The 23,502-nt window shown below is 54.7% G+C and overlaps 1 protein-coding gene and 1 long non-coding RNA gene across 4 annotated transcripts; one reads left to right on the forward strand and one right to left on the reverse strand.

Annotated features, from left to right (window-relative positions):
* Positions 1-2,517: 2,517 nt before the first annotated feature.
* NR1D1 (nuclear receptor subfamily 1 group D member 1) lies at positions 2,518-16,038 on the reverse strand. Of its 3 annotated transcripts, none has more exons than XM_020890082.2 (9): positions 15,809-16,038; positions 9,661-9,863; positions 6,471-6,815; positions 6,109-6,197; positions 5,862-6,006; positions 4,861-5,504; positions 4,384-4,569; positions 3,679-3,889; positions 2,518-3,012 (listed from the first exon to the last, which is right to left on the reverse strand). In XM_020890082.2, the coding sequence occupies exons 2-9, from the start codon at positions 9,689-9,691 to the stop codon at positions 2,813-2,815; spliced, it is 1,851 nt and encodes a 616-aa protein (XP_020745741.1). In that variant the 5' UTR covers positions 9,692-9,863; positions 15,809-16,038; the 3' UTR covers positions 2,518-2,812. The 3 variants fall into 3 exon arrangements, with proteins under 3 accessions (XP_020745741.1, XP_020745740.1, XP_020745743.1); XM_020890081.2 differs by having other exon boundaries at positions 15,759-16,038; XM_020890084.2 differs by lacking the exons at positions 9,661-9,863; positions 15,809-16,038 and adding an exon at positions 8,585-8,670.
* On the forward strand, positions 10,417-21,861 carry LOC110135176 (uncharacterized). Its single transcript, XR_011492319.1, has 2 exons — positions 10,417-11,669; positions 21,286-21,861. It is a non-coding gene; the product is annotated as an uncharacterized lncRNA (long non-coding RNA).
* Positions 21,862-23,502: the final 1,641 nt, after the last annotated feature.

Here is a 23,502-nt window from a genome sequence, read left to right on the forward strand (position 1 = left end):
TTCCATCTACCTCTCACTCTGGATGCCAGCTGGCCCCTCACCAGCCTGCCCTGCTGCCCGCACAGCTCCCCTTTCAAGTGCCCAGCCCCGGGGGCCTCTCCCCGTCACCCCCCTCCTCCTCTGCACCTTGGCACCCACACAGGAAAAACTGTGGCTCAAGCTCCCGCCCTCCTCACATCCTGCAGTATTAGCTCCGATCCAGATGCTGCTGCCCCGGGGCGGGGGTTGGGGGGCGGCGTGGGGGGAGGCGAAGGGGATGTGCGTGAGCTTTCTCCCAGAGCCTGCCCCCCCCGCGGGCCCCTGTTCCCATCCGTCTGCTGGGCTCTCTCTAACCCCTGCCCTCCTTTCCCGCTCCCACTGCACTACCCCAGACTCTGGGCCAGCGGGCCCCGGAATGGGGGTGCTTAGATCAGTGGCACTTAGTCAAGGCCCTGGTGGGGAGGGCGGTTGGTGCTCCGCCTTTTTCCTTTGAAGCTCTTTAGGCCAGCCGCCCCTGTACCCCTGGGACCCCTTCCCCCTCTTCTTTTCTCTAATTCAGGGACTTTGGCTTGAGCCACCTCCCACCCTCCTGGTGAGGAGTGCTCTGTTGGTCTGCACTTGGGTGAGCTGCCCTCCTCCTTCCTTCTTTGTCAGCGCCCACTCCGCAGGGAAGAGAGGGAGGGAGGAGGTAGCCCTCTGAGGGTGGGGGCGGGGAGGGCGGGAAGGGACAGAGCAGACCGGAGGGCCCTGGGCTCAGGGCTGCATGTCGGCAGGGATGGATGGGTGGACATAGATGCCCCCGGAAGCCATGGGGAATGGGGCGGGGGGCGGGGGGCGGGGTGCCAGGGCTTCCTGCGCTTTGCACTATTGGGGCAAAATGTCTTAAGCAGTGGGGAACCTGCCACCCCACCCTGACCCTCAGCCTGCCACAGCCCCCTCTACACATGCACACACACGCGTGGAAACACACACACAGACACACACACACCCCCACACGGGAAGGCAATGCTATGCTGCCCATCAGGGCATGTCCTTTCCCCACTGTTCAGGTGTTGGGACGGGGTGGAGGGCCTGGAAGAGCAGCGCTGTCACCTGTGCATGTGCCTGCCCCGCCCCCTTGGGCTCTTGGGCTGCCCGTGCTGTCTTTGTCTGTCTCGATTCCCATCTCTCTCCTGGGGTACTGATTCCTATATTACTCCAGTCCCATGGATAAGCCCTCTCATACCCTCCTCCCACTCCTGGGGGCCCAGTGGAATTCCTGACCTGTCTGCTGTCTCCCCGTCCCTCCATCCCCACTGCCACGTCTCCATTCCCATTCTCAGCCATGCACATGGTGGAGAAAAGGCCTCCAAGAGGCTTGGCCTCTTACAGGCACTTGGGAAACCCTCCCTACCCCCCCCCCAGTCATATGAGCTGTGATCCCCCACTCTTCCCCATAACCCCTGACCCCTCCCCCCCTCTCAGTGAGGTGGTGTGTGTGTGTGTGTGTGTGTGTGTGTGTGTGTGTGTGTGTGTGTGTGAGTGAATGTGTGAGCAAGTACACATGGTGGGGGAGGAGCTGGGGGACTCAGGAGTGCCACGCACCTGCTCTAGAGGGGCAGCCAGCCGTCCCAGTCCCTGCTTTGGAAGTGGGGGACAGGGCCCTCTCCTGGGGGCCATTGGTGCTAATGAGGGGGATGGCCTTGACGTGGGTGCTTAGCCTGCCTTCCCCAGTATTGGCCCGGAGCACTAGGGCAGGCAGAGTGGGGGCAGCAGGTGCAGTATTGGTGGGAGGAGGGGGCCAGGCCAGGACAAGGGGGTGCCAGAGCCATGACCACTACCCCGCCCCCACCACCCGCCTCTCCATCTCAGTATTCCCCCTCCCATCACTCATAACACACATACCTCATCCAGCCTCCTCCCTGCTCAGACCTGGGGAGGGTGGGGGTGGAGGAGCCCCTACCCCTTCCCCTGGTGGCGGGTCTACAGGGCTGGGAGAGGGCGGGGCGTGTGGCAGAGACACCGTCCAGAAGGGGGACAGTAATTCCTGCCCTGGGAGCTCCTGGGTGGGAGGAGGGGACAGTTCCCTGCAGGCGCTACTGAATGTATGAGAAGCTGGTGCTGGGGTGGGGGGAGGGGGGCTGTGGCCAGAAACAGGGAAGGCGGTAGGTCCCTTCCCCGGGGAGGGGTTGGGGCCAGGAGGGGTGACCTGGGGGCTCCTACTCCTGCCCCACGCTGACAATCAGTATGTCTGTTATGTGCGATTTTTCACCCCGTTGTGTTTTGGGTCAGGATTTTAAAGAAAGATATTTTTATGGTAATTGTTGCTCGTCTATTTTACTATATATTTATGTAATAAATATATGATGAAAATAACCCCCTTGGGCACCCCCCCCCCTTAGACTTGCGTGCTGTTTCCCTGTATCCTCCCATCTGCTGGCAGAGTACCCACCCCCAGACTGACCAGATGGAGAGGAGTGCCCCCAGCCCTGGCCATACTCCCACCACCCCCTCTCCCTCCCCCTCCCCCCAGAACGAGCACACACCACAGAAGCCAGCTCAGCTGTGAACTATTGGATTTGAGACAGGAATAGAACAGATCGGGGGGCTAGAGAGAAAGAGCGGGGTGGGGGGGAGAGTGGTTTAAATAGGGGAGGCTGGGGAGGTGCAGTGATGGGGGAGGGAGGCAGGTATTTACAAGAAGGCTCGGGGGGGCCAGAGGCTCATCTTGGAATATTTTATAACAATATAAATAAGATTCTGGTTTGCTTTTCCTTTTCGTCTCGTAAAGGAGAGAGAAGTGCAGAGTTCGATTCTGTACAAGGGGGCAGCGGCGGAAGGCCGGCCGGGCGGGTCACTGGGCGTCCACCCGGAAGGACAGCAGCTTCTCGGAGTGCATGTTGTTCAGGGTCCGCAGGTCCGGCAGCTTGAGCAGCAGCTTGGTGAAGCGGGAAGTCTCCGAGGGCCGGTTCTTCAGCACCAGAGCCCGAAGAGCCCGCAGCAGCGTCTCCTGGAGCTGCTCCACCGAAGCGGAATTCTCCATTCCCGAGCGGTCTGTGGGGAAGACGACAGCAGTGAGGCAGACTCCCTGAGCACCTCCGACTCTGACGAGGAGGAGGAGGACGCGGAGGTCTGCGAGGACGCAGCGGTGGCCACGCAGCCTCTCCCTGAAGCCCCTCAGAGGGCCGACGGGGAAGGAGCGGGAGGGGGAACATAACGCCCTCCCCCAGGCCCTGACCCGAGAGCAGGGGATGCCTGCAAACTGGGAGCCCAGGCTCAGCAGGGCCGGCCCCCCTCCCGCCCCACCAGGCCACTCTCCTTCCCTGAACAGGCCCAACAGGGCCCTGGCTCCCCCACTGCTCCATGCTCTGTGGTTCCCTCTGCCTGGGACGCCCTTCCCCCCTCCTCTGCCTGGCAGTATCTCTACTTGTCCTTTGAGGCCCCACTCGAGTGTCACCTCCTTCCCCAGCTCCCCAGGCAGAAATAGTTGTGTGTGCTCCCAAAGCCCTTGGTTCATGCTTCTACTGTGACACTTATCTCACTGTTTTATAATTAGTCGGGCATGAGTCTGTCTCCTGAGCTAGACTGTGTCTGAATCATGTCTGTATCCCCAGTGCCCGGTGCAGGGCCTGGCCTAGAGTAGGTACTCCATAAAAGGTGTGTTGAATCGAACTGCGTCCGCCTCCTCCCCGGTTAGGCTCAGGCGAGAGCCTGACCTACCTGCAGAGACGAGCACCACCGCGGTGAAGAGGCCCAGCTCCTCCTCGGTAAGCGCCAGGGAGTTGAGCTTCTCGCTGAAATCGAACATGGCGTTGAGCAGGTCCCCCATGCCCATGGCGCCGAGCTCCTGCAGGCTGTAGGTGGTGCGGCTCAGGAACATCACTGTCTGGTCCTTCACGTTGAACAGCGACGCAAAGCGCACCATCAGCACCTGAAGCGGGGACAGGCGTCCTGGGTGGGGCGGAGGACTTGCCAAATCGCCCCTACCGCTTTCTGAAGGGGTTACCGGTGCTGCCTTGGATTTCTTAGCCAAGCCTGGGCTAGTTTCTGAGTGGTCAGTGAGGCGGGGCGGGTGGAAGGATGGGGAACATCCCACTGGCTTTGGAATCCAGCAGGCCTGAATCTGAGTCTCAGCCTTGTCACTCCCTGTGACCCTGGGCAAGACCCTTCGCCAAAGTGAATCTGCTCATGCCTAGAACAGGGGGGCGGGGGTAGCGCTGTACTCTGAAGTGTTATTTTACGGTAACAGGATGTGATTAGACCCCATTTGAGATGACAGAAGTTCCGGCCATCCACAGGCAGGACTGGGTGGGATTCTGCCCCTTCCTAATCACTCAAGAGTTGGGTGGCCCCTGCCCACCCCAGACCCCCATTCTGCTGGATCCTTCCCAAGGTCGAGAGCAGGGAGCACAAACGGTCACTCACCTCAAAGGTACCAGCCTTAAGCAGGGTGACCTGGTCGTGCTGAGAAAGATCACGGAAGCCGGGGATGTGCTTGGCAAACTCTACCACCTCCCGCACAGCGGGCGTGAAGCTCATGGAGAAGTCCTCCCAGATCTCCTGCACAGTTCGCCCGCTGCGTCCATGAGGGTACATGTTCATGGGACATGCCTGGAAAAGGGAAGGATTTGAGGAAGGGAGTATGAGCCAGGCCAGCTCAGATGGGCTTCCCTAGCAGGGCTGGGCCCCAGATTCTGCCTGGGTTAGCATTGTGGCCTTGGAGGATGGGTCTTTCAGGTAAAGCAGCAATCAAGTGCCAGGTGGAGATCAGGGTTTCCCAGGCAGAGCGCCTCCTGCAGGACTGAACATCCTCTCTGCACTTAGCCTCCACGCACACCCAGGGACCCCATGCTCAATCCGTTCTCCCCAGCCCCCTGCCCACCTCACCCCCAGTGCCCTCACCAGCAGAACATTCTTGGAGTTGCCCTGCCGTGGACTGTTGACAGGGGCTTCACCTTCTGGGGCTGGGTACATGTGGGTGGGGCACAGGCGGTGCCCATTGCTGTTGGGCTGGTGGCAGCTGTGGTGGGCAGTGCTGGGGGGCCAGGGGGGAGGGTAGGAGGAGGAAGCCTGGCGTAAACTGTTCAGGGCCTCGTTGTGACGCTGGGCGGCCATGATGTTGTTGTCATTGGGGGCAGGCGGGCAGCCCTGACTTTCCCAGCGATGTGGGGTGGTGGCCGGACGGTTGCCCGAGGCATGGTTGGCATTGAAGTTGCCAGGTGAGGTGCCCAGCTTGTCATGGGCGTAGGTGAAGATCTCGCGGTGGGCCCGGGCTACCTGGGATATCACATCCTCCACTGTGGGCTCAGGACTTGGGGATCGAGGGGGCGTCAGCTGCTGGGGGAACTGGGAGAAGCCCACCAGGGGTGAGGGGGCAGGGGCTGGAGGCGGTGAGGGGCCCACGGGGCCCGGGGTGGGGTGCTGGGTGGGTGGGTTCTCCAGCGGGCACTGGCTGCTCAGCTGGTTGTTGGCCAGGTTCATGGCGCTCTGCATCTCGGCCAGCATCCGCTGCTTCTCTCGTTTGGGGATGCGCCCAAAACGCACAGCTGTGACAGGATGAGAGCAGTGTCAGGAAGTTCTCACGCACACTCACATGTTTCTCTTCCTTCCTCCTGAAAGGGCAAGCCCCCGAGGACTTGGGGTTCCATATCAAAACTAAAACCCGGAAGACCACACCCATGGAGGGGGTTTTCCAAGTAGGGCTTGTGGTAGGAGGGGATCAGAGGGACTAAATGGGAAAAAAGTGTGTGTTTACCCAAGCCCTGATGAAGTATAGCCACCGCCTCTGCAAACAAGACGCATAGTCTTGGGACTTTTTAAGGGAGGGACTAATTCAGAAAAACCTCAAATGGAAGAAAGGGGGAGGGCGTGGGGAAGCTGGCAGGGCCCTGGTGCTGCCTCACCGTCTCGAGACATGCCCACGGAGAGACACTTCTTGAAGCGGCATTGCTGGCAGCGGTTACGATTGATGCGGACGATGGAGCAGTTCTCATTTTTCAGACACCTCTTGTACTGGATGTTCTGCTGGATGCTCCGACGGAAAAAGCCCTGTGGAGCAGGGCAGCGAGTGAACATCCCGGTCCAGGCCAGGCCTATGTGTCCTGTGGGAGAGGGTCACCTGCCCCCGCCCTCCCCTCCTCCCTGCCTCACCTTGCAACCCTCGCAGGCATGCACGCCGTAGTGGAAGCCTGAGGCCACGTCCCCACACACCTTACACAGCAGCACCATGCCATTCAGCTCTGCGGGAAGAGAGGGGAGGCAGGTAGACGGGGGCTTCTTAGTGGCCAGAGAGCTGGAGGTGTTCTGGGCTGGAAACTGGGTGAGGGGGAAGAGCTAAGGAGGAACTTTAGTATCTAGGGGGCACTTGGATGACCAGACGGGGCCAACAGCAGCTGGTGTAACTATAGGAGAAATCCCTGAGTAGGCCCTGGAATAACTGTCACATGAAGATCAACTCCCCGCCTAGACGGGGACACCTTCCCTTCCCCCAAATCAGCTGGAAACTGACTCACTGGTGATGTTGCTGGTGCTTTTGCTGGGAGACACTCGGTTACTGTCTTCCAGGGCCACCTGTAGACCCCCTGGGGGGCTCCCATTATAGAAGGAAGAGGACGACGATGACGACGAGGAAGATGAAGAAGAAGAAGGAGAACCATCATCACCCAAGCTGGGCGGAATGCTCCCAAAAGAGCGAGCTGGGTCCTGGGTGAGGGAGCCAGTGGGTGATGGCGGGAAGTAGGTGGGGCAGCCCTGGGTCAGGGACTGGAAGCTGCCATTCGAGCTGTCACTGTAGAGGGATTCAGGGCTGGTGCGGTTTGGGGAGCAGCCACTGGAGCCAATGTAGGTGATGACGCCACCTGGCAGGAGAACACAAGGGGAAGGGGTGTCAGCTGTTGGGCGCTCACAAGTTAACCATGTGGCGCCCCTTCTCTTGGACTCCCCAGAAGAGCCACAATAAGCAATTCCCCAGCATAAACCAGACATGGCCATCCAACCCCTGCAACTCTTGGCAGGTACCTCCTGCGTCTGCCTTGCGTGTAAGGTACCTCCCTAGAGGCATGACCTCTGCGATGCTCTGTGGCTATCTCACGTATGTACTGCTCCCCCCACCCCCGCCCTGGATGACTTCCTTTGGAGTATCAAACGCAGCTAATGACTTAATTGTCAGCAGCTGACCTGGGGATGGGAGAGCAGCTGAAAACCATTCATAATGCACAAGCTTCAAGAAAAACAGCCCAGCTGCTGATTTTAATACCAAGACCATTCCAGGGATGAGACCATGGAGGGGCAGCTAGCCAACAGTGAGAACAGAGGTCTTACAAGAATAAAACAATTACATTCTCTCAAAACTGAGAAACATCATCTCCAAAGGTACTGTTCCTCTGGCCTCCAAAATCAAGTCAGAGTAGACTCTATCTCTGAATCCAGGAAGGGCTTAACAGTATGAACTGCAGGGGGTGGAAGTGAAGAACAAACTGTCCAGCCTAAAGCTTTGGAATTCCCCCTTCCAGATCTCTCCGCCTGGTGACAATGACCTTGGCTCTCTAACCATACAGGGACTTTGGCCCTCTAGTTATATTGCCAACCAGATGGCCGAATTCCCATTGCATTAGCAGAATAAAAAAGCAACCTGTCTGCCACACCTTTGCCAAGTACCTCGCTTGGCCTGCCATCGGTGGGGTGGGAGAAGGGAGGATCCCAGGACACGTGTGAGCCGACACAGGCCATGCCACCCTGTCTACAGAGGCATGTCTTGCTCACCCACTGACACACACTAAGCTGGGCAGGGCCACCCTAAAATAGCTCAAGGTTGGTCAGGGTGAACCCAGTTCCCCGTAAAACAGTTGCACAACAGATCAGCTCCTACAGTTTCAGGGTTGAGGTGGGGGGATGGGGTATTTATTTGGTGGTAAATGAACCTGACCTAGTTCAGCCATCCCCAAAAGGAAGTAAGACTTTTCATCCAAAGAGACTTCCAACCTGGAAGTGAGGGGCACATTCAAGAGTCTGGTTTTAGATCTGGTCTGTTTGGTCTACCACCAACAACTTGATTTGTGATCTAGAGGAAATCAACTCCCTTCTCAGAGCTCCAGTTTTACTTTCAGTGGGGAAGAAGAAAGAAAAGATGAAAAGAGACTTTATATCCTTTCAGCTATGTTTCTGAGATCTAGTTGTTTTGGTGGTGGTGGTTTATTCCCTAAGTCGCATCCGACTCTTGTGACCCCATGGACTGAAGTCCGCCAGGCTCCTCTCTCCATGGGACTTCCCAGGCAAGAATATTGGATTAGTTGCCATTTCCTTCTCCAGGGTATCTTCACCACCCAGGGATTGAACCCTGGTCTCCTGCATTGCAGGCAGATTTTTTACCGACTGGGGAAGTCCTTAGGAGGCAAGTTGCTTCTTGTTTGGTGGGGGAAGGGGTAAGAGTGTTGGCAGGACTAAGAAAAGAGATGCTGGGGAACAGAAGGAATTTGTATTGTGGAGAAGCTGACTCTATTATAGGCGGTACGGTGAAGTAGGTGCAAAGACAATAAATTGAAAAGGAGTGAGGAGAAAACTAGATGTGAGGTCTCTTTGAGGAGTGTAAACATGAGGCCACGAGAGGTCAGGGATGACTCCGTCTTACTCTGCATCGGTTATGGCGAGGGGGGCCCCCCCTCCGACAAGCGGACAGGAAAAGGAGGCAGGCGGGGGCGGTGAGTCAGCCGAGCTTCACCCAGATCTCGGCGGGGCGGGGCGGGAGCCGGGCCCTCAGCCGGCCTCACGTCCCAGCTCCACGTGTGACTCTTGCACGTGGCTCCCCAACGAGGAACCCCAGTACCCGAGGCTCCGCCCTCTCCACTTCCGTCAATCGGGAGCAGTAGCCCCGCCCCCGTCCCGCCCCTCCTCGGAGTCCCGGGTCGGGGTCTTGGGCTGAGTTCCTAACACCAGCTAGGTCGGGACTACAAGGGGAGGAGAAAAGGGATCACGCGTTGCCGGGGCAACCGGGGGGCGGAGCTCATTATGTAACGGGGCCGGGAGGCAACCACCAATGGGGTGGCGGCCACGGCTTCTGCTGAATGAAAACAAACGCAGCACGTGGGCCCGGCTCTGCAGCCATGTGAGCGCTCCGGGCTGCCTGGGCGCTCTGGGTGTCCTCCCTGGGGCAGAGCACCACTCTTGGGGCTCCTCAAGTGCCACTCCCTACTGTAACTGAGGGTTCCCCAGTGAGATCCGACCCATTTCCCCAGTTCCTCCTGCCTGGAACCCGGGTCGCCCCTCTGCTTCTCAAGTTCCTGCGGACTCTGGGGGAAAAGGGAGATTGGAAGGAGGGGGTCCTCCTTCCGAAAAGTCCAGGCATGCCACAGCTGCAGCGGGAGGATAGATGGGGGCGTTTCAGGGCACTGCTCCAAAACTCCCAGTTCCTCTAAACTGCTCATCTCACCACACGTACCCACTTTCTCCATTCCCTCCTTCCCAGCGATCTGAGTCCTTCTAGCTAAAGCGAGCTTTGGGAGTCTGAAGGGTGACGGTGGAGCGCCCCCGGGCGCATTCCCAGGCCGAACAACCCGCTGTGGAAATCCCAGCCTCATGTCCATCACACTAGCAAATCCCCTGACCAAGGGAGTCCCCAGTCCCTTTCAAAGTTCCTCTTGTTCTAAGACGTAGAGGAGAGGAGACAGTGACAGAGAAAGAATGATGGTAGCAAAGGAATCTTAGTACCTGTGTTATTGTTCGAGTCCAGGGTCGTCATGTCTTCACTGGCTGACAGCGGTCATTCAAACTGGACCTTGACACAACTGGAGGTTACAGTTGCAGCTGTCGCCCCCTGGGCACTGGCCGAGGGCGGGGAGTGGACCCCCGCAGCTCACGATCAAGATCCGAGGCACTCTGCAGCAAGGTCTTGGCGGGGCCGGACTGCAGCCCTGCAGAAGGGTAGGACGCTGAGGCACCGAGGTCTGCTTTGCATGGGAAGAGCAGAGAGAGTGTGGGGGAAGGGGGCGGAGGGAATCGGCTTGCAGTACTTCTGGCTAGAAGGTAGCAAGGAGGGTCGGGTCTCTGCAGTGCACGGGGTGCCACTGCCTGACGACTCCGCAGCGCTGCAGGGTTATCGAATCTGGAGCTCCTTGTGCAAAAGTCCCACAGGGAGAGAGGCTGCAGTCAGGAAGTAAGTAGGTGATGGGGAGAAACAGGGCACCCAGGCGCAAAGAAGCGAGACGTGTGCCCTGCTACGTTCCCTCGGCAGCAATATTTCACTCTGCCAATCTCAGCCGCCTTTTGCCCCAGCCTTTTTCCCTGGGACAGAGGGCTCTGCGCAGGCGCCAGCAACCCAGGGTTCCCGGGCCGCACGCGGCACTGGAGCAGGTACCATGTGATCCCAGGGAGCGCCTCGTGCCCCAGTGACACACTTTTCCAGCAGCAGGCACGTTGAGCTCGGTGCGCCTGCGTTAAAGCCGAGGCTGTCGGGATATGTAGTCCGTTGGCAAAGTGGGCGGACTGCGTTTATTTCCCCATTTCTGCTTGCACAAGCTCTTGCTGGAAACCGGGGAGGAGCTGCGAGCCTTGTGGGGTGGAGTGCGTTGTAGAGTCAGTGTGGCGTGTTTGGAAAGCTTGTATGGCAGAGGCATGTGAATTCCTGGGGAGGGACTGACAAGCTTGGCGGCTCCCTGGGAGATCAAAGCTAACAGCCCCTTTCTGCAAATCTTGCAAACGTGAGGGCTTCACGTGATTGTGGGACTGACCCTGCCTTGAGGTTAGTGATGACACGAGAGAGATGATAGAGGAGGGAGATAGCCCCACCGTCAGGAGCTTAAGCTCCTGCAGAGCCAAGTCCTGAGAGGGAAAGGAAATGTGACCCCTTTTGCGTTCTACTCCCCTTTGGGAAAGGAGTTGCCATGGGGTTGAGGATGCCCCTGGGGACTCCCTGTTTGCTTATATGCCACCACCCCACCCACTCAAGGTGACTTTGGGGTGAGTCATTTCCCTTTGTCTAGGAAATAAAAAGGACAAGGGAAGGAAACTGTGGTGAAAGTGTTTTGAGTTCCTAAAATAAAAGGACCAGAGGTAAGGCAGGGCTTGGGGGCAGAGTTACACCCCCCCAGCTCCACTCCCCAGTGCTTCAGGGTAGTATGGGTTTCACATGGGAACACAGAGATCATCTTAACCCCCTATCCTTTACTGATGAGAATGAGGCTTAGAAGGAATGACTGACCCAAGGTCAGACATCCATTGCTAGTTTTATTTGCTTACCATCAGGCAGTGAGCTGACATGAAAGTGAAACATTGAACAGGGATTAAAAACAGCCAGCATCTCCCTTCAGAGGAGCAACTCTACCCCACTGGTGAAAATGGGTCTCCAGTGGGGGTCTATCATGTTTTTTTGGTTTTGGGTTTTTTTTGGCCTTACCATGCAGCTTGTGGGATCCCTGACCAGGGACTGAACCCAGATCCCTGGCAGTAAGAGCTCAGAGTCCTAACCACTGGACTGCCAGGGAATTCCCCAGGTCTATACAGTTTGAGGACTTGGGTGTGGGGAGAGCTGAGAGCCTCTTCTTGAAGCAGCCCAGTGAACCCGCGCCACCTGCTGCTTCCTGCTAATCCCTCCTCAGCCCCACTGCTCCTAGGGAGGGTTTTGTTTGTTTGTTTTTTGCACACAGGAAGCCCTTCCCCACTTGTTCACAGACCACTCCTGGGACAGCACTGATGGATGCCTGGACACAGCCATCAAAGAGGTAGAGAAAAGGAGGCGTGTGGACCCCGGGGAAGGAGTAAGCTGGGTGGTGAGGAAGTGAGTAAGCAGAGAGGACTGTGATGGTGACTGAGTGAAGGCAGCTGGGCAGCTGGCCTGACCACTCGCTGACCCTCTGCCTCCCTGGGGAAGACAGATGGACTCCCTACAACGGCCTGGGATTTAGCTTTGTTCCCTTGCCCCCGAGAACAGTGGGAGAGAGAAGGCAGTGGGCTCTTCGCTGGGCTGCCCGGGCCCCTTGGCCCAGAGCTGGGAAGCTTCAGCAGAGCGTGGGAGGGCCTGGGAGGGGCTAGGACAAACAAGGAAAGAGGCTTTTCAGGAAAACTTGGTTCTGAACTTGGCCTCCACCCCCTCTCTCTCCTCCCTCAGGGCCCCGGGGGGAAAGTTGGGGGGTGAGCTGCCTGTGGGCACTGCATGCTCTCTGTGCCCTTCCTGAGTTTCCATCAGAGCCAGGACCCGAGCCCAGGGACCTGCCACCGCTGGATTCAAAATCAGGGACCTTGGCATGACCTCTAGCTCCCCACCAGCCTCAGCACTCCCACAGGCACACTCCCCTTAGTTGCCCTGTTTAGCACCGACAGCTGTTTGCTGCTGTGGTCACCCTGCCCACCCCTTGTTCTGCTTGCTGGGGTTTATTCCGATGGGGGGAGGGCCGGGGTCAAGACTCCCTCCCTGAGTTTACAGCCAGTGAGAGGGAGGAGGAGGCAGAGACAGCATGAGCTGAAATGCAGTCAGCCTAACTCTTGGCAAGAAGCTGGGTTGTTTTGCAGTCTGTGTGAGGTATGAAAGCGGAGGCTGGGAGGGAGGAGGCAAAGAAGGGGGGTTCCTTCTGGGTCCTCCTTCCTCTGAACTTCTTACAGGGCCCCTCCTTTTCTCCCTGACAAGTAACTTTGGGATCTTCCTTCTAAAACTGGAGAGAAGGATACAGAACATTAAAGAGGCAGGATTCTCCCTTTGTTCCAGAAGCTTCTATCTATCCACCCTGCTCCTCTCTCTGTCAACAGCTGCTGGGAGAAGGACACAGACTATGGGACTCAGAGCCACCAAAGGGAGGGAGAAAAGGCTGGGTTGTCTGGCCTTTGGGGACCTGTAATAGAATCTAGCTTTGGCCTCTCTTTCACTTCAGCCTTGACCTAAGACAACAGGTGTATATCAACATGGCCTCCCACCCCCTCCTGCCAGCTGGACATTCCAGTTCTCTTCTACACACACACAGACACACACACACGTGTGTGTGCTCATGCACCATATCTCCCATAGCCAAATTCAGCCCAAGAATTTGGACCCTTAATAAATAGTGCTCAGATGGAATCCAAGACCTGGCACAGCAAAGCACATCTGGCTCCATATTGCCCACACTTCTGCACAGATTCCTCAGAGTCTGAGATTCCAGACTGACCTCACCATTTAGGGACAGAGTGGGATCCCCTATGTGTGTGTCTGTCTGTTTCCAACTATGTCTTAAATTCTCTTGGATTTCTTTGATTTGGGGAAGATAGCAGAGATAGGGGAGAGGAAAGGAAAACAGTGAGAGCTCTAAGCTCTGGCCTGAGTGTGTGTGTGTGTGATTGTAGAGACTGCATGTCTGAGTGTATAAGTGTGAATGGCAGGAGTTGTGTATGGATGTGTGTGTTTGATCCAAGACCTTTTCTCCTCATCAATAGGACACTGGGTAACAGGACAACACCCTGTGCAAATCCTGGGTGGCCTAAATCTTGGGCCTGCTTCTTGACTGAATGAATGACTGATTGACTGAGGAGGGTGGGTCCTTGCTGGAAACCAGGTCAGGCTTCAGTGGGTGTCTTCCTCCCCCGCCCCTTTCTCACCGAGAGAACCATTGCCCCTGGGAAATAACCTACCTGCCCAAGACAGAAACCCTGGGAATGCCCCACACCCAGGCAGCAAGCCCTGCACTGGGAGAGACTCATTCCCAGCCCTCCTAGATCTTTGTTCCTGTTCTCTGAAAGGCCAGCCAGCTTTCCCTAACCCACCCAGAGCTTTGATGTCTTTTGGAGAATTTCAAGAGAATGAAGTAGGAGGGTTAAAGTCTGAGTTAATTTGTTCTTTGAGGGAGACGGAAAAAGGGAGGGTGAGGTATGATCCAGAGCTTGCTTCATGGATGTGTTTTGCCTCATATTCTATCTTTACCTCAGTACTCCTTTTTCCAAGGAAAGGGAATAATAAACAGGTACTGAGTACCAACTGTAGGCTTCCCCAGTGGCACTAGTAGTAAAGAACCCACCTGCCAATGCAGAAGACATGGGTTCGATCCCTGGGTCGGGAAGATCCCCTGAAGGAGGGCATGGCAACCCACTCCAATATTCTTGCCTGGAGAATCCCATGGACAGAGGAGTTCATGGAGTTGCAAAGAGTAAGACACAACTGAAGTGACTTAGCATGCACACCAACTATATGCCAGGCACTGGGCTAAGTGTATTACACACATTATTTCATTGAATACCACAACTACCCTATGCTGTAGGTCTCATTCTGAGTTTAGAGATGGGGAGTCTGAGACCTAGAGCCATTTATTCACTTGCCCAGGATGCTTCAGAGACTAGGCAATTTGCCTTGAAGCTGTATTTGAAGTGTGTAAAACTGAGATGTCACATTAAATAATGGTGGGAAAAAAAATAACAGTGGAGTTAATGGAGGTTTTGGAGGTGCTAAAACTCCCCCAGCTGTCTCTTGGAACTACCAAGACACAGTGAAAATGGGGATGTTGGAAATTCAACCCTGAGCCTGTGGATCAAACTCTTTCCCCTAGCAAGACTGCCCTTCCTGGAGAGAAGGATTACACCGAGTGGAATGTCTGAGCTGCAAGCCCATCCTGGTGCTACAAGTGAGCTGTGTCAACATGAAGGGGAAGCCTGAAGCACCTCTTGCTCCTGACCCCACAAGTACCTTAGCCATCCAACCACTTTTCTTCCCTTAAACTCCCTTCTCCCTCCTCCAGTCCCCTCTTCTGGTGAGGTAGAAGGGGGCCAGAATAAGGTGCAAACAAACATACAATAAGATGAACTTACTCCCATGTGCTACAGCTAAAGATCAACTAAGATATGGTGCAGCCAAATAAATAAAAGACTTCCATGTTATCTGCTACAGAAGTGATAACTGAAGCAGGCATTGAGCTTTTTTAGCTGATGATGAGGGGAAAGGGACACTGACATGTAGGTCTGGGCCCCTTAAAGGGCCATGGCACTTCCTTCCAAACTGTTACTCACTCAGTCGTGTCCGACTCTTTGGGACCCCGTGGACTGTAGCCTGCCAGCCTCGTCTGTCCATGGGATTCTCCAGGCAAGAATACTAGAGTGGGTTGCCATGCCCTTCTCCAGGGGATCTTCCTGACTCAGGGATTGAAACTGGGTCTCCTGCATTGCAGGCAGATTCTTTTTTTTTTTTTTTTCAGGCAGATTCTTTACCATCTGAGCCACCAAGGAAACCCACTTCCTTCTAAAGGGTGTATCAAGAATAGATTGGTTAGGGGGAAATGGAAATCCCCTGGTGGTCCAGTGGTTAGGACTAGGCGCTTTCACTGCTGTGTCTCTGATCAGGGAATTAAGATCCGGCCAGCCAGGTGGTATGCGCCCCCCCCACCCCGCCCCCAAAAAGGGTTTTTTTGGTTGCATGACCTCCATCTTGCTGGAAGGCACCCTCGGCAGGGGCTACATGAATGAAGACTGCATGGATGCCCCCCTCCCTTAGGAGCCTTGTACACATAGACCCTTTTGTGGTAACCATATCTACATGTAGGAACCATATCTATATGGTTCCTAGCTCTTGGGAGGAACCAATCAATATGGATCTATTGCCAGAAATGACTTGTTACATATTTGGTTACCTTTATAATTCACTGAGTTGATTGACTTTTCCAGTGAAACTATATTCTCTTTCCTGACTTTTCCAGTGAAACAATGTTCTCTTTCCTTGCTAACACTTCAAATATAAGCTTCAGTTAATAAAAAAAAAAAAAAAAAGAATGGATTGGTTAAAGGAGTATGGGAGGCCACCAAGGACAGACAGAAGTTGTATAAAACGCCATAAGGAAAGGACAACTTGCTTCCCCATTTACCTGCTTGAGAGACGAGTACTTCTAAAAACAGTCCTCTGAAAGCCACTCACCATCCTGGGTCAATGCTTCTTCAGCAGATGATTTGGGGAACTCAAAGGAGGATTCCCCTCTCTGAACCCAGGATCCCACCAAAACCACAGGATCAAGGAGGTGACATGGACCGCCTTGGGCAGTAGAGAACTAAGCCCCTGAATGCTCTCCTTCTGGCATGGAGTTCCCCCTGCCAGGCTGAAGGGCAGCGGCATCCAGCACAGGCTATGCCAAGGCCATCCTGTCCGACCTTTGTATGCTCTGCTGGAGCCCAGGGGTGGTGTCATCTTCCAGGTTCCTGCACCTGCCCATTGGCTGTCCTTGAGCCTCTGTAGGACTGACACGCAGGGGAATGTGCAGGGGGAGTGGTGGGGGCGGGGATGCCTGTGCGCCTGCCCCCATTTCCAACGTTTACCCCGAGCTCTGTCTCAAACCTCTGTGTCCAGCATCTTTCCTCATTCCTTGGGTCTCTGCAGATCTCCTCAGAGCTGCCTGGGGGAGGCCAGAGACTCATGACAGTCCTCGTGAGCAGGATGGACCTTGGAGGAGCTGCAGCCTGGGCAGGAATTAGGGGCCGTGTGTAGCTTCTGGGAGGCTTACATAAACACTGGCTGGGATGGGGAGGGAAAGAGGGATGCAATGGGCAGCCCAGGGAAAAAAAGCAACCCCGGACAGCCAGCTCAATCTGAGTGGAAAGCAGGAACAAGGCTGGTTTTCCCTCCTCCCATCTCTCTCCCCTGGTTTGCAGCTGTTAGTTGGTCTGGAAAGACTGCATTATCTTGGGGGAGGGGGCAGGCGAAGGAGAGGGGGAGGATGCGACTTCACAAATTTGGGATCCCTCCCCTTTTTCTAAATCGGGGGTGGGGGTGGGAAGAAGCAATTTGCCAAAGAGATTTTTCAATGCCACAGGAAGGAGCTTTGGCTCATTAGAATGCACAGTTTGCACCCTGAAAAAAAAAATCTGTGCTGGTTGCAAAAATGCAGACGTGTGTAGGGGCCCAGCAGAGAATTAAAAAAAAAAAAAAAAGCGCTAGCTCTGCAATGCAGGATCTGCGAAGTTTTGATGCGGTGAGGAAATGTGGGTCGTGCTCAGTTCGTTTGCTTGTTCCTGCTAACCTACTGTCCGCCTGACTCCAGCATCGTCTCACATCCCAGCAAGAGGCACTGCAGTTCAGAAACAGGGTCACGGGCGGGGGCCAGAGCCCAGGGCTGGGAGCAGGGGTCTGGGGTTAGAGTGCTGAGACAGGACGCTATGGGGCTGGGAGGACTGGGCAGAAGGGAGGCCGGAGGGATGGAGGGATGGATGGAGGAACTTGTCTCTCGAATCGCAAGGAAGAGTTCTCCAGCTGGACGGGGTTAGTGTTCCTCCAGATCTCACCCCCACCCCCATCCCATCCCTCAGCTCCTCCCGATCCGCAGTTGGCAGAGGGATTTTCCCTTTCCTGTCTGCTCAACCTGCAGACAGATCACTGCTGCAGAAAGAATCCTTGCTTCCAATCCCCAGCCCCACAAATTCCCGACCTCTCCTGGTTCTAATCCTGGACAGGGCACTCACCTTATCTCTGGATGGCATCCTCCTTCCTAGAAATAGGGGACCCTGCAGCCTGACTGGGGGAGCCCAGACTGCAGGGAAACCAAGACTTGGCTCTGGGCGGCCATTAGCACATCAGTTGGAGGGCTGAAGCTGGCATTCTGTGTTCTTGGCTTGGGGAGGCTTTTTGTTCGTTTGGGGCCTAGGGCTCTAGGTTGTGTAAATGCCAAGGAGAACCTCCCCCAGGGGAAACCATATTCCTTTCCTGGGTGTTTTCTCCCCTGGTGGCTCGCGAGAGGCAGAAAGAGACGCAAGCAGGGTAAAGAGCCAGGAGACGGGGGACGGGAGCCCTTTCACTTCGTCCCCATCTTTCCTCCTGCTTCTCCGGTCGGTGGAGGACCGGGCCGAGACTCACGCGGGCTGCCGGGGTCACATGGCCCGGGCATGTGCAGCCTGCTCCATTTCTACCACAACAACTCGCTCATAAACAGCCCGGCTGCCGCGGCGGTGGCGGCGCAGACATGTGCGAGCGAGGGGGTGGGGCACGTGGCCCTGCCGGAGCCAAGGGAAGGCGCTCGCTCAGCACGGCCTCTCCCCTCCCCGCGCTGGCGCTGCCTCGCCACAGGAAATTCCTAGTGCTCCGCTGCCGCTGCAAAACATGTTTTTGGGAAGTGACTTTCAATAAGGATGGAGTCGATGGACTATTTAAATAGAGACAGAACGGATAATCAGTCGAAGACCCACTTCTGCCCGCCCTTGCCCTCTCTCTGCAATCCCTGTATGCCGTTGGGGTGGAGGGCTGAGCAGGAGTCACGTGTTCCTAATTCTCACCTGTTCCTTCCTACTAAACCTTCCTACTAAACCGTATGAAATTAGAACCAACCAGATCCCCGTGGTGAGTGAGCACTGGGATTAGGGGCTGTGTTTGCCTAAGCCAGGGATGCTCAGGATCCACTGGTGGTACCAGGATTAGTGGTGGGGTCAGCATCACCTAGGCACCTGTTAGAAGAAATGCAGGTTCTCATGTCCCATCCATCTCAGGCCCACTGAATCAGAAACTCTGGTGATGAAGCCCAGCAATCTGAGTTTCACCCAGCCCTAGGAGGCGAGTCTGATGCTGGAGAACCATGGCTCTGGGTCTCTGTTCTCTAGCAAACAGTCCTGTAGGAGATTCTATCCCAGGATCTGGGGAAGGTCTTCCTTCTCCCTTTGTGCTTCTTTATCTTAAAGTTTAGTCAGACAGCGTAACCTGATTCAGTGTGAAAAGCATTTATTGAGTGCCTACTGTGTGCAAGGAATCTGGAAACGAGAGCAAATGAGTAGTAAGAGGATAAGTAGCTGAGACATGATAGGGTAAGGTTTGGGGGAAAGAATGAGGGAAAGAGAAGGCCAAGACTGTGACTATCCTTTCTCCATCTTCCCTACTTTTCTTCCTGGGGCTCCTATAGAACAATAGATGATTGTGGTTTAAATTGTTTTGAGTCTAGAGGTAGAAACTGGTCCCTTGTCTATTTTTGCTGGCCTTGGGGACCCGAAACTTGTTACAGCCATAGGTCCTTTGCCTCCCCATGCAAAACCAAGAGTACAGCACCATCAGTTCAGTTGCTCAGTCGCGTCTGACTCTTTGGGACCCCAGGGACAGCGCCACGGAGGCACACAAAGACACACATTCCTTGGGGCTGGGTGGGGGTGGGGTGGCAGGGGTAGGGAGAGCCTAGAAAAGGAATGAGGTCCCAAAGGGTTGGAAGTACCCTCAGGCAAAATGAGTTTAACAGATAAAAAGCAGGAAGAGCCTTTCAATGGGGGTGGGTGGGGACAACCATGGCCTACTCTAGCTTCCTGAGACCCAAAAACTGTGACCAGAGGAAGCTGAAGGTCTCTGAGGCAAGTCACAAAGGCTTCTGAGAATGAAACCTGAGCCTTGAAAGCAAGGTGACTGAAGAATGGGGGATGGACACAAGAAGGGTTCCCTTACACAGGCAAGCAGAGAAAGAATGGAGCATGGGAGGGAAAGCCAGGGATGGGGCCTTGCTCAGCCTCTCCTCTCTCCCCTGTCCCTCCTCGCTCACATGTGGCCTCTCAGGAGCGGAGCTCCCATTACCTGTCTCGGATGTGACCAGCTGACTTATGGCCTCTCATGCTTCATTTTTTGAGGAATATGCTTTCCTCTGATTCTCACAGAGCCCTTTCTCTCACTTCTCTGCAAGGTTTCCTCTCTGTGTCTGAAAGGCACTGGGCTCAAGGAGCAGACAGCCCCGCAGGTTCTGCTGCAATGACCTACATCGGCTCTCCCCTAGGCCCTGGGTGTGGGGGGTGCTGAGGTTTCAAGACAGGAACTTGGGAATCTAGCACAGATCTGCAGATGATGACTTCAGGGAGACAGGCTGCAAAATCTGCACCGGTACACTGTGAGGCAGGGTTGAGTTCTCACTTTGTCATTGTGGACAATATCAGAAGACTCTCCTACCACCAACCCCCCCCCCCCCCCCAACGCAAAAACATTTCTGAGCAGTGACCCACTGGATAGAAGCCAGAGGTCTCTGACAGGCCTGGTCTCTGTATTCATTAGATCTGGGAGTAGTTTTTGCCCATTACCCATTCTCACTGAACCCATTCCAGTCAGCTGGAAAGATCTTGGCCCTGAGGTAGACCAACAAGTTCAGATTTCAACTGATTTATTTCAGGAACATGGAGGCTTGGTAGAAGTAGTCAGATATGCAGAAATTCAGTCCCAAGCTTTACTATTAAGAGACTACTTCCTTAGACCCAATGGCTCTGAGAAGGATCCACAAGGAGCCCCAGGGCTCAGGACCCTGGCAGCTGAACCTCTGCTTCCAGCCTATAGGCCTTCTGGAACAGGCAAGGCAGGTTCTAAAATAGTGCCCCCCTCCCCCCACCTCTCACTATGAACCAGTGTTTAGGATGCCCACCACCTCCAGATTGTGGATGTTTTGCTCTGGCAAGGAAATCCTATTATGGGGATAGGAAATTAGGTGATGGTGACAGAGAATGATAGATGAGCCTTTTGCTTAGCAGAGAGAGAGAGAGAGAGAGAGAGAGAGCAGGCTATACAGGATTGGGTGGCTCTCCTGTCCAAAGGGCTTCCCCTTGGCCAAGCCCCACCCCAAAGCCCAGGAAGTCCAGAGCTTGGCACCCAGCCAGGTTGAGAGCATTCCTCAGGACTCTGACAGGCTGTGGGGGATGGTGGTAGTACGCCTACCGCGAGGATGGGGGAGGGGAAGGAAACGCGCAGGGGAGGAAATGACTTCGGAGGGTAAGAGGTGGGGAACTATTATAATTCTTGGTCCCACGAGTCCCTTTTAGAAGGAAAGGCTGAAGCTGAATGTCTTCCCAGCAGCCATGCGAAGGGTCTGCAGCTTCAGAGCAAATGACCCCTAAGTCACCTCTCTGCTCAGGGTCACCACTGACGTCCCAAGCAGTCCTCTGGAGGTTCTCTGTCTCCCCGTCCCTAACTCTGGGGCTGTGGTTGAGCTCGGGAGACCCCGAGTGGCGAAAATCTGGAACTGCAGCTGGGCTGGGGGAGGAGTCCATCGGGTCTCCCTCAGCCTCTCCACCAGGGCCCCTCCCTTTTCCTGCAGTAGGCCCAGAACTCTGGAAATAGCACCTGGAAACGCGAGCGCTGACAGATGCTGAGTTATAGGAGAGCAAGTGTCCTTTACGTTCTAGCTCGATTGCCTTGGAGCTGTTTCCCTTGAAAATAAGTGCCTCAGGACTCCTCCCATTCCCTTCCACACAAGTCTCTTTAGTATGCCCCTGGGCAGTATACCTCTTGGCTACAATGGAAGTCCCCCTGTTTGTGTCCCACGAGCCTTTTAACCTTTGGGTTATCTACTATTCATGACCTCTATGACTTTGGAGGGACAAATGGCACCCGACTATTCTGATTTTAAATTTACCCTTCCTTTTCTGAGCACTGCTTAATGTACAACCCTTTCTCCTAATCAGCCTTCAGTCACATAACCTTCCATCACCCCAATTCCTACCCAAACCCTCAGTCTCACATCTCACCTGGGGAAAAGGAATGGAGAGGAAAATGGACAAAGTCTTGGTGAGAATTTTTCCCAAGGAAAACGGTTCCCTCTGTTTAGCTTCACTTGAAAAATTGATGCTTTTGAACTGTGGTATTGGAGAAGACTCTTGAGAATCTCTCGGACTGCAAGGAGATCAAACCAGTCAATCCTAAAGGAAATCAGTCCTGAATATTCATTGGAGGGACTGATGCTAAATCTGAAGCTCCAATACTTTGGCCACTTGATGTGAAGAACTAACTCATTGGAAAAGACCCTGATTCTGGGAAAGACTGAAGGCAGGAGGAGAAGGGAAGGACACAGGATGAGATGGTTGGATGGCATCACAGACTTGATGGACATGAGCAAGCTCCGGGAGTTGGTGATGGACAGAGAAGCCTGGCGTACTGCAGTCCAAGGAGTTGCAAAGAGTCGGACATGCCTGAGCGACTGAACTGACTAGCTTTTCCTGGTTAGTCCCCTTGCTCCGCATTAAACCTTCCCACTGGACTGATTTTTGCTGTCCTGCCCTCCCCTTTCCTCCAACACGATCTTCCAGGGCTCTTCCCATCCCGGGAAAATGTTCTCAACGCCGGGAGAGGCGTCTCCATTCTGGAAATAATTTGCAACTTGAGGAGACAGCCCATAGAGGAAGAACTGTTTCCAGTGTTGTTGGGGAAAGGGAGGTGATGGAGGAGGCAACAAACAGAACGCTCACTCTAGGAGAGGTCGCGTTCCTGTTATCAAGCACATAATTAAAGAACTCAGCTGGTATTCAGGGATCTCCGAGAGTTCTGCCAACATCTTGAAGAACTCCAGGGGAAATGAAGTACAGGTAATCAAGTTTGCAGCTAGGGATTAAAACTCTATCCAACTCCTCCTCCAAAACAATTTCATGATATCCCTCCTCTTGAATTTGCCTCATCTTTTATTTGTATGATCGTTAAAGCTATCAGCCAGGGAGTTACGTGGGTTTGAAATAATCTTAAGCAGAGGCAGCAACGGCCCCCTTCTGCACTCCAGCCCTCAATCAGCTTTCCTCTTCTCCCCATGCTGCTGCTCCACATTCACCCTGAAGGGGGCACTTTTGTTCAGTCGTTATTTGGTGCCAGCGAAAAAGGAGCCGAAGAAGGAAATGTAACAATTGGTCACGTGTTGGGGGTGGGGTCCTCGCAGAGGTTTCTGGGAAGGGAAGGGAGGTCCACGTGGAGTGGGCGGGACTCGCTGAAACTTTTGGCGGGGCTGGTGGAGAGAGAGAAATACCCGAGATACCCGAATTTGAGTTGTGATTTTATTTGAAAAAAAAAAAAAAAAGGGCAGCAGAGAGGGTGGAGGGTGTGTCCTGCGGAGAGGCCCCCGCGGAGGGGAGAAGGGGAGCGGCACGCAAGCATCCTGCTCGCGGAAGCCTGGAGCGCAGGGCAGGGTTTTTGCCAGAAAAGAGCTCTGGGCCGGTGCCGAGCTTCAGAGCCGGAAACTTCTGTGGCTCCGTGCTGATTCCCCATCCCCCAATCCTCCAGAAGGGAAAGGTAGCCTCTCCACCCGTGGTCTTATTTCGGTGCCCTGTGGAGCTGGGCTATTGCCAGCTGCGCAGCCCGTCTTTATTTACCTTTCCGAGAGCCTCAGGAAGCTGCAGAGATGAATCCTCTCTTTCTGGGAAGAAGCCAAAGCAAGTCTCTTTTTACTACTTAGTTCTATCCCACTGTTAGTAGGGACCGCAACTTCATGCAGTCTTAAAGGTGATCTATTTCAGTTTTCTTTTTGGTCTGGGGAAACCAGGACCCAGACTGGTAAAAGGGCTTGCTACATGGTCTTTCCACACTATAGGCTTTCCATTCAAAGAATGTAGGTCATGGAAATGGGAGTCTGTCATTCCAAAAGTCTTAAGAGGAATGGTGGAAGTGTTGGCTTTATCTCCATCCATACACTTAGCCAGAGGGCAAATGGAAATGGTCACTATCCCATTAGGGATGAAATAGGCAGAGAGCTGTTTAGGGACTTGATTTTAGGGGTCCTTTTGTTTTCCTCAGGCTCCCTCTCAAGTCAGCAGGTCTACTTTCTCCCTCTTGGTCTTTCTCTTTGGTATCTTATGTCCTTATGTGTCCTAGTTTAGGGATTATCACAGTTTAAAACCTAATGATAGGGCTTCCCTGGTGGT

The sequence above is a fragment of the Odocoileus virginianus genome, chromosome 17 (assembly GCF_023699985.2).
Source record: "Odocoileus virginianus isolate 20LAN1187 ecotype Illinois chromosome 17, Ovbor_1.2, whole genome shotgun sequence".
NCBI lineage: Eukaryota > Metazoa > Chordata > Mammalia > Artiodactyla > Cervidae > Odocoileus > Odocoileus virginianus.